This window comes from Oncorhynchus mykiss, chromosome 10 (assembly GCF_057628025.1).
Source record: "Oncorhynchus mykiss isolate SJ-2025 chromosome 10, ASM5762802v1, whole genome shotgun sequence".
NCBI lineage: Eukaryota > Metazoa > Chordata > Actinopteri > Salmoniformes > Salmonidae > Oncorhynchus > Oncorhynchus mykiss.
Window position 1 is genome coordinate 45,954,206 of NC_143031.1, and position 10,795 is coordinate 45,965,000.

General features: G+C 43.4%; 1 protein-coding gene across 2 annotated transcripts in view; it reads left to right on the forward strand.

The window, feature by feature from the left end:
• LOC110534042 (voltage-gated potassium channel subunit beta-2) overlaps positions 1 to 10,795 on the forward strand; it is a 31,704-nt gene that overhangs the window by 12,710 nt on the left and 8,199 nt on the right. For both annotated transcript variants that reach the window (XM_036990440.2, XM_036990439.2), the window contains exons 2-3: positions 8,013 to 8,056; positions 8,173 to 8,210. In XM_036990440.2, the coding sequence (XP_036846335.1) occupies positions 8,013 to 8,056; positions 8,173 to 8,210 (82 nt within the window). The remainder of the gene's footprint in view (positions 1 to 8,012; positions 8,057 to 8,172; positions 8,211 to 10,795) is intronic.

Consider the following 10,795-nt stretch of genomic DNA (forward strand, 5'->3'; position numbering starts at 1 on the left):
TTGCGCATTTTGGACATTTTTGTCTAAATTATTTATATACACAGTGAATAAGAGAGGACCAAGTACAGAGCCTTGGGGCACACCATTACAGACAGACAATTTAACAGACATGAGCCCATCAAATTGAGTGCACTGAGTTCTATCAGACAGATAGTTAGCAAACCATGCAATTGCATGTTCCGAAAGACCTACACTCGACAATCTCTGCCTTAGTATAGCATGATCAACTGTATCAAAAGCCTTAGAGAGATCAATAAAAAGTGAGACACAATGCTGTTTTTTGGCAAGGGCTTCAGTGATATCATTTAGACCATAGTACTATAGTATTTATACCGTAGTACCATAGTATTTTTTCATGTGGGAACCATCTGTACTGTATATCTCTCTCTTCTGCTTGTCTCAGGTGAAACCTAACTGTAGGCGTCAGCAAAGACTATAATGCTGTAACAGATCAACCTGTGTGCTTCCGGTGTGCTTGTGTAATGATGTAAAGAATGTCCAGACCCCTAAAATCACCTAGCATGGCTCCGTGAGTTATGGCAGGAGAGAAAATAGATGAGAACTTAGTGTAGGAACAGAAAGCATCTGTGCCTCTGTGTGTGTTCACTCTGTATGAGTGCAGGCGTACATGACTGTTCAGTATGTAGATTTGTGTGCATCTGCTCATCAAGTGTGAATATTCATATGAGCACACAGACCAGCAACCAGCCAGCTCATATGTAAGTAGGCTATGTGAGTTTATGTTTGTGTACTGTGTTTCTTTTATATGTCTTCATATAGTCCCCCACAGACTGACAGACAGCAGCTCTGCAGATTGCAGCACTGCGGAGGGGGGGGGGGGGGGGGGGGGGGGGGGCAGTTGTCAAACATACTGACAGTGACACTCTATCATAATCGATGCATGATTTATGCTAAAGGCTTAGCCTCCGTTTGTGTTCTCCAAATATATTAGAGGATATAATTAGGCAAGCATATTGAGCTATAAGACATAAGCTAATACGCCCACATGAAAAAATACTATAGCTTACTACAGTATTTACTATAGAACTCTGTAGTAAACTGTAGTGTAGTACTACACACCAGTATCCCTCAATCACGTGTAGTACTTCCTATAGCATTTTGTAGTAAACTATAGAATACTATACCATACGCTGTGTACTACTTACTACTTTTGTAGTAAACTGGAGAGGTCCACGGAGGTACTGCAGGAGGTCAGCGAATATATATATACACAGTTGAGGTCTGAGGTTTACATACACTTAGGTTTGAGTGCTTAAAACTCGTTTTTCAACCACTCCACAAATGTCTTGTTAACAAACTATATTTTTGGCAAGTCAGTTAGGACATCTACTTTGTGCATGACACAAGTCATTTTTCCAACGATTGTTTACAGACAGATTATTTCACTTATAATTCACTGTATCACAATTCCAGTGGGTCAGAAGTTTACATACACTAAGTTGACTGTGCCTTGAAACAGCTTGGAAAATTCCAGAAAATTATGTCATGGCTTTAGAAGCTTCTGATAGGCTAATTGACATAATTTGAGTCAATTGGAGGTGTATCTGTGGATGTATTTCAAGGCCTACCTTCGAACTCTTTTCCTCTTTGACATGATGGGAAAATCTAAATAAATAAGCCAAGACATCAGAAAATAATTGTAGACCTCCACAAGTCTGGTTCATCCCTGGGAGTTATTTCCAAATGCCTGAAGGTACCACGTTCATCTGTACAAACAATAGTACGCAAGTATAAACACCATGGGACAACGCAGCCGTCATACTGCTCAGGAAGGAGACACGTTCTGTCTCCTAGAGATGAACGTACTTTGGTGCAAAAAGTGCAAATCAATCCCAGAACAACAGCAAAGGACCATGTGAAGATGCTGGAGGAAACAGGAACAAAAGTATCTATATCCACAGTAAAACAAGTCCTAAATCGATATAACCCGATAGGCCGCTCATCAAGGAAGAAGCCACTGCTCCAAAACCGCCATAAAAAAAGCCAGACTTACGGTTTGCAACTGCACATGGGGACAAAGATCGTACTTTTTGGAGAAATGTCCTCTGGTCTGATAAAACAAAAATATAACTGTTTGGCCATAATGACCATAGTTATGTTTGGAGAAAAAAGGGGGAGGCTTGCAAGCTGAAGAACAGCATCCCAACCGTGAAGCACAGGGGTGGCAGCATCATGTTGTGGGGGTGCTTTGCTGACTGGTCCACTTCACAAAATAGATGGCATCATGAGGTAGGAACATTTTGTGGATATGTTGAAGCAACATCTCAAGAAATCAAAGTTAAAGCTTAAAGTTAAAGCTTGGTCGCAAATGGGTCTTCCAAATGGACAATGACCCCAAGCATACTTCCAAAGTTGTGGCAAAATGGCTTAAGGACAACAAAGTCAATGTATTGGAGTGGCCATCACAAAGCCCTGACCTCAATCCCATAGACAATTTGTGGGCAGAGCTGAAAAAGTGTGTGCGAGCAAGGAGGCCTACAAACATGACTCAGTTACACCAGCTCTGTCAGGGGAAATGGGCCAAAATTCACCCAACTTATTGTGGAAAGCTTGTGGAAGGCTACCCGAAACGTTTGACACAAGTTAAACAATTTCAAGGCCATGCTACCAAATACTAATTGTCACACTCTGACCATTATTTGCATTGTTTGTTTCTATGTTTTGTTTGGTCAGGGTGTGATATGAGTGGGCATTCTATGTTGCATGTCTAGTTAGTCTGTTTCTATGTGTTTTGGCCTGATATGGTTCTTAATCAGTGGCAGGTGTTTGTCGTTGTCTCTGATTGGGAACCATATTTAAGTAGCCTGTATTGTATTGTGGTTCGTGGGTTATTGTCTATGTGATGTTGCATGTTAGCACAGTGTTTCATTAGCAGTCACGTTCGTCTTATTATTTTGTATAGCTTGTTCAGTTTTGTGTTTTTCGTCTATCATTAAAACATGCATTCACACAACGCTGCGCTTTGGTCTCCCCTTTATGACAATCATGACAGAATAACCCTCCAACAATGGACCAAGCAGCATGGCAACGGCCAGCAGCAGCAGTGGCAAAGAACGCAGGACTCATGGACTTGGGAGGAGATTCTGGACGGCGAAGGACCCTTGGGCACAGCCTGGGGAATATTGCCGCCCCAAAGCAGAGCTGGAGGCAGCGAAAGCAGAGAGGCGCCGGTATGAGGAGGCAGCACGGCAGCGTGGCTGGAAGCCCGAGAGGCAGCCCCCAAAATGTATTGGGGGGACACACAGGGAGTGTGGCGAAGCCAGGTAGGAGACCTGCGCCAACTTCCTGTGCTTACCGGAGAGAGAGAGGAACCGGGCAGGCACCGTGTTATGCGGTGGAGCGCACTGTGTTTCCGGTGCGTGTGCATAGCCCGGTTCAGTACATTCCAGCTCCTCGTATCGGCCGGGCTAGAGTGGGCATTGAGCCAGGTGCCATGAAGCCGGCTCTACGCATCTGGTCTCCAGTGCGTCTCCTCGGGCCGGCATACATGGCACCAGCCTTACGCATGGTGTCCCCGGTTCGCCAGCACAGCTCAGTGCGGGCTATTCCACCTCGCCGCACTGGCCTGGCTACGGGGAGCATTCAACCAGGTAAGGTTGGGCAGGCTCGGTGCTCAAGATCTCCAGTGCGCCTTCACAGTCCGGTCTATCCGATTCCACCTCCATGCACCAGCCCTCCGGTGGCAGCCCCCTGCACCAGGCTGTCTCTCTGTCTCATCCCTACAGGTGCTCCCGCCTGTCCAGCGCTGCCAGAGCCTTCCTCCGTCCCAGTGCTGCTAGAGTCTCCCGTCTGTCCTGAGCTGCTAGTCTCCCGTCTGTCCTGAGCTGCTAGAGTCTCCCGTCTGTCCTGAGCTGCTAGTCTCCCATCTGTCCTGAGCTGTCAGAGCCGCCAGTCTGTCCTGAGCTGTCAGAGCCGCCAGTCTGTCCTGAGACGTCAGAGCCGCCAGTCTGTCCTGAGCCGTCAGTCAGCCAGGAGCTGCCAGAGCCGTCAGTCAGCCAGGACCTGCCAGAGCCGTCAGTCAGCCAGGACCTGCCAGAGCCGTCAGCCAGCCAGGAGCAGCCAGAGCCGCCAGTCAGCCAGGAGCCGCCAGTCAGCCAGGAGCCGTCAGCCAGCCAGGAGCCGCCAGAGCCGTCAGCCAGCCAGGAGCCGCCAGAGCCGTCAGCCAGCCAGGAGCCGCCAGAGCCGTCTGCCAGCCAGGGTCCGCCAGAGCCGTCAGCCAGCCAGGAGCTGCCAGAGCCGCCAATCAGTCCGGAGCTGCCCGTCTATCATTAAATCATGCATTCACACCACGCTGCGCTTTGGTCTCCCCTTTACGGCGATCGTGGCACTAAATGAGTGTATGTAAACTTCTGACCCACTGGGAATGTGATGAAAGAAATAAAAGCTGAAATAAATAATTCTCTCTACTATTATTCTGACATTTCACATTCTTAGAATAAAGTGGTGATCCTAACTGACCTAAGACAGGGAATTTTTACTAGGATTAAATGCCAGGAATTGTGAAAACTTAGTTTATATATATATGGTACCATTCAAAAGTTTGGACGCACCTACTCTTTCAAGGGTTTTTATTTATTTGTTACTATTTTCGACATTGTAGAATACAATTGAAAACGTCAAAACTACGAAATAGCACATATGGCATCATGTAGTAACCAAAAAAGTGTTAAAAAAAATCCAAATATATTTTATATTTGAAATTCTTGAAAGTAGACTCACTTTGCCTTGATAACAGCTTTGCACACTCTTGGCATTATCTCAACCAGCTTCATGAGGGATGCTTTCTAACAGTCTTGAAGGAGTTCCCACATATGCTGAGCAATTTTTGGCTGCTTTTCCTTCTCTCTGTGGTCAAAGTCATCCCAAACCATCTCAATTGGGTTGAGTTCAGGTGATTGTGGAGGCCAGGTCATCTAATGCAAAGACATAGCGATTGGAGCCAAAAGTCGCAAATTTGGACTCATCAGACCAAAGGACAGATTTCCACCGGTTTAAAGTCCATTGCTTGTGTTTCTTGGCCTAAGCAGGTCTCTTCTTATTATTGGTGTCCTTTAGGACAACAAAGGAGAACAAAGTCAAGTGTGTTTCTTTGCAGCAATTCAACCATGAACGCCTGATTCACGTAGTCTTCTCTGAACAGATTTTGAGGTGTGTGTTACTTGAATTGGGAAGCATTTCTTTGGGCTGCAATCTGAGGTGCAGTTAACTAACTTATTCTCTGCAGCAGAGGTAACTGCTGAGCTAACGTCTTCCTTTCCTGTGGTGTCCTCATGAGAGCCAGTTTCATCATAGCGCTTGAGGGTTTTTGCGACTGCACTTGAAGAAACTTTCAAAGTTTTTGAAATATTCTGGATTGACTGACCTTCATGTCTTAAAGTAATGATTGACTGTCATTTTTCTTTGCTTATTTGAGCTGTTCTTGCCATAATACGGACTCAGTCTTTTACCAAATAGTGCTATGTTCTGTATACCACCCCTACCTTGTCAAAACACAACTGATTGGCTCAAACGCATTAAGAAGGAAATAAATTCCACAAATTAGCTTTTAACAAGGCACACCTGTTAATTGAAATGCATTCCAGGCGACTACCTCATGAAGCTGGTTGAGAGAATGCCAAGAGTGTGCAAAGATGTCAAGGCAAAGGGTGGCTACTTTGAAGAGTCTCAAATATAAAATATATTTTGATTTGTTTAACATATTTTTGGCTAATACATGATCTCATATGTGTTATTTCGTAGTTTTGATGTCTTCACTATTATTCTACAATGTATAAAATAGTACAAATAAAGAAATGCTGTTGTGAATGAGTAGGTGTGTCCAAACTTTTGACTCTTACTGTATATATTGAAAGTTGAATTCATTTATTTTTTAACTCTGAATATTGAGCAAATTACACTCATTGTAGCCAATTACACTCACTGGAGTTTCTGACGTAGGCTTTGAAAAAGCATCCATGAATAGGCTACCAGTGGGGCAATTGCGTCTGACTGCTGGTAAGCTTTCTTGACATGGACTTAATTTTCTGCCAACACACGGCTGACCTTTGTTTAACCAGCAAAAAAAACTGCTCACTGAGAAAATGTGTTTGGAGTTACCTGTTAAGAGTTCACACTTCCTCTTCCAATTATAATATCAGGAGGTCAAAATAATGAAAAACACTATCTACTAAATCTATTCACTTTAAAATGTTGATTACTTCTCTTCGTCATTATCAGTCACCTGGTGATAAGACAAGACGTGGGGAAAACTATGTTTCGTTAGAGTATGATGGGTGTCCCTGGGTCGCCAGTTTTCCTGGTAAGGAGTCCCTGGGCAACAAAAGGTTGAAGACCCCTGCTGTAGAATACTATACTACACACTGTAGTATCCCTTGATCATGTGTAGTACTTACTATAGAATGATGTAGTAAACTGAAGTAAACAGCAGTATACTGTAGAATACAGGTTATTGAAAATGTGCTCCTTTATCATTTTTCCAGTAGGTTTCCTCAAGGAGAAAGTCCACACTTCTATGTCAAAGATAATACAACAAAAACACTACAGTAAATACTACAGTATACTACAGGCCGCAAAAAACACCACAGTACATACTACAGTATAGTTTTTTAAATAATATCTGCAAAAAACACTATAGTAAATGCTACAGTATACCACAGTAATATCCGCAAAAAGAAAAACAACTATAGTAAATACTACAGCAATGTCCGCTAAAACACTACACTACAAAAACACTATAGTAATACTACAGTATTCTATAGTAAACTATAGTATTTTTTTTTTGTAGTAGTTATCAGCTAAAGTGTCATATCTGTGTTGATATGGTCAGTATGCTGTGATTTGAGTCCCTGTCAGTAGTGAAAGTGAGAGTTAGTGTGTTTTGCCCAGAGGCTAGTTTGTGGGGGATAAAGAATGACTCATGCAATGTATTATAAAGTGCTCCATCCTCCCTCTCCCTTCACATACAGGATCATGCACAATTCTTTGAGTACATGTGACTGACACAGAAACACACACAACACGTATGTATGTGTTGTATTCACGCACACAATGGCACACAAACGCACACATATGCATACGTCTAAAAATAGCTGCCAGGGCAAATAATAAAAGAGCAGGGAAAATAAAGCAGTGCCCGGGATGCCCGGATCTAAACGCTCTGACAGTCTGTCTCTTTCCATCAGGCTATTTGTGGCGAACGCAGGCAGGCAGACAGGCAGAGGGGCGAGGCGCTGGAGATAAAAAGATGGCGAGCAGCAATGAGTTCCGCTGCAGTTCTGCTGCCTTTCCAGCCGGCTTATTAGAGTGGAAGAGAGCATGCGTGGAGGAGAGGAGGAGGGCGAGGACGAAACCCACAGAATTTCCAGTGGCACACACTTGCATGACCAGAACTCACTGCAGCTCTCTGATCCCACTTATATCCTGCCCTTCAAACACTCAGCTGTCTGGATAATCAGATGTGGCAGGCCCAGCACTGGGCTCTAGAACCATATAAACCATTTCAATCAGCCCCATGTTATTACTTATATGCTGAGTATATACAGCTTCATCTGGAGTAGGATTGAACCCACCCAGTGCCCTCCCAGTGTTAAAGCCTATGCACTATATTACACTGAACTGTTGATGTGAGAAGGGTAAAGGTCAACATTGGCCGTCTGGGCACTCAGGCAATGGCGATCATTTTATCACAGCCAGAAATACACTCACTTATCCAGATTTCCAAGCAGATACAAAATAAATGTATTGACCTTACCCAAAGTTATTTAGAATTTGTATCTGCAGATTGTGTTGAAAAATCTAGTGGAGAGGTGTATGCATTGACCCTCGTAATTGAGGAAACTGAACTACACTCTGTGAATGTACCTACTGTGCTGGAAGCACTAGAAGTGCTAATGTAGGTAGCTTTTGAGGTGACGGTATACAGTACATCTTTCCCTAACAAATGTTCATACCTCTTATTTTCTCTTCCCGACCCATGTCTTTCTTTGTCTCAGGAACCTGGGGAAGTCTGGTCTGCGTGTGTCCTGCTTGGGGCTGGGTTAGTACAAAACAAATGGACCAGAACAATATGCATTATAGACTCCCTGAGGAATGTAACAGAACTGATTCTCTCTGTCTCTCTCCGTATGTCTGTCTCTGTCTGTCTGACGGTAGGCACCTGGGTGACATTTGGATCGCAGATCTCTGACGAGGTGAGTTTTGTATTACGTAACAATTATTTGGGACACCATGTTTAACCCAGTCTGAGGGTGCTTATGGTCTGGAGACTCTCTCTCTCTAGATATAGTGTGATAACGTGCGTCTCGGTAAGAGGTGTAGGAGTCAGGCGCAGGAGAGCAGGGATGTCTGAGAAGAGTGTTTAATCATATAGTCCACCAATACAAAAATGGCACAGACGAAAATCCAAAAACTACGCTCTCGATACTCAGAAACTCGTGACACTTTACATACACGTGCGTAATCGTGAAAACAACCAACATCAAATATAATCGAGCACAATACACACAAATCTAATCCCGCACGAACTAAGGCAGGCAACAGGTACCCTATATACACACAGAAATAAACGCCAATGAAACCAGGTGTGAAAAGAATCACAGACAAAACAAACAGAAAAGGAAAAAGGGATCGTGGCGGCTAGTAAACCGGCGACGCCGAGCGCCGCCCGAACAGGGAGAGGAGTTACCTTCTGTAGAAGTCGTGACATATAGGTTGTATTTACAATGGTGTTTGTGCTCCACTGGTTGCTTTTGTAACGACAGATCGCGGATCTTGCTGCTGTGGTGGCACACTATGGTATTTCACCTAATAGATATGGGAGTTTATCAACTTCTTTGTAATCTGAGGGAAATATGTGTCTCTGATATGGTCATACAGTTGGCAGGGGGTTAGGAGGTGCAGCTTGGTTTCCACCTGTCTTCTCTTGAGAGCCACGTCTGCCAAAGGCGGCCTCTCTCAATAGCAAGGCGATGCTCACTGAGTCTGTACATAGTCAATGATTTTCTTAATTTTGGGTCAGTCACAGTGGTCCCTCTGCTACTGTGTACTCTCTGTTTAGGGCCAAATAACATTCCTGTTTGCTCAGTTTTTTTGTTGGTTCTTTCCAACGTGTCAAGGAATTATCTTTTTGTTTTGTCATGATTTGGTTGTGTCTAATTGTGTTGCTGTCCTGGGGCTCTGTTTATGTTTATGTTTGTGAGCAGAGTCCCCGTACTAGCTGGCAGAGGGGACTCTTCTCCAGGTTCACCTCTCTGTAGGTGAGGGCTTTGTTATGGAAGCTTTGAGAATCACTTATTTTTAGGTGGTTGTAGAATTGAATACATTTTTTTCTGGATTTTGATCATTAGCGGGAATCGTCCTAATTCTGCTCTGTATGCATTGTTTGGTGTTTTTCGTTGTACACTGAGGATATTTTTGCAGAATTCTGCATGTAGAGTCTCAATTTGGTGTTTGTCCCATTTTGTGAATTGTTGGTTAGTGAATGGGACCCCAGACCTCACAGCCATAAAGGGCAATGGGTTCTATATCTGATTCAAATATTTATAAGTCAGATCCTAATTGGGATGTCAAATTTTATGTTTGATGGTGTAGAAGGCCCTTCTTGCCTTGTCTCTCAGATCATTCACAGCTTTGTGGAAGTTACCTGTGGTGCTGATGTTTAGGCAGAGGTAGGTATAGTTTTTTGTGTGCTCTAGGGCAACAGTGTCTAGGTGGAATTTGTATTTATGATCTTACTGAAATTAACTGTCAGGGCCCAAGTTTGACAGAATCTGTGCAGAAGATATTGGTGCTGCTGTAGGCCCTCCTTGGTTGGGGACAGAAGCACCAGATCTTCTGCAAACAGTAAACATTGACTTCAGAATCTAGTAGGGTGAGGCCGAGTGCTGTCGACTGTTCTAGTGGGCTCACCAATTCATTGATATATATGTTGAAGAGGGTGGAGCTCAAGCTGCATCCCTGTCTCACCCTGAGGAAAGAAATCAATGTGTGTTTTTTGCCAATTTTAACCGCACACTGTTGTTTGTGTACATGGATTTCATAATGTTGTATGTTTTCCCCCCAACACCGCTTTTCTTCAATTATACAACAAATCAACAAAGCATGAGAAGACTTTGCTTTTGTTTTGGTTTGTTTGTTTGTCAATTAGGGTGTACAGGGTGAATACGTGGTCTGTCATATGGTAATTTGGTAAAAAGCCAATTTGACATTTGGTCAGGACATTGTTTTCATTGAGGAAATGTAGGAGTCTGCTGCTAATGATAATGCAGAATATTTTCCAAAGGTTGCTGTCGATGAATATACCACGATAGTTATTGGGGTTGAATCTGTCTTCACTTTTGTGGATTGGGGTGATCAGTCCTTGGTTCCAAGTATTGGGTAAGATGCCAGAGCTGAGGAGGATGTTAGAGAGTTTAAGTATAGCCAATTTAAATTTATGTTCTGTATATTTTATCATTTCATTTAGGATACCATGTATATGTTTTTGCTGTTTGTTATTTGTTATAGAGCCAAAAAGATTGGAGAAGAGGTTTATCCACACATCTCCATTTTGGGTAGACAGCTCTTCATGTTGTTGTTTGTTTAGTGTGTTCCAATTTTCCCAGAAGTGGTTAGATTCTATGGATTCTTCAATTAAATTGAGCTGATTTCTGACGTGACGTTTCTTGTTTTTATGTACTGCTTCACCATGGTGAAACCGTAGGCTCAGGGTTTCTGGGTCTCTGTGTTTTTGGTTGGATAGGTTCCTCAATTCCTTTCTTAGGTTTTTGCGTTCTTC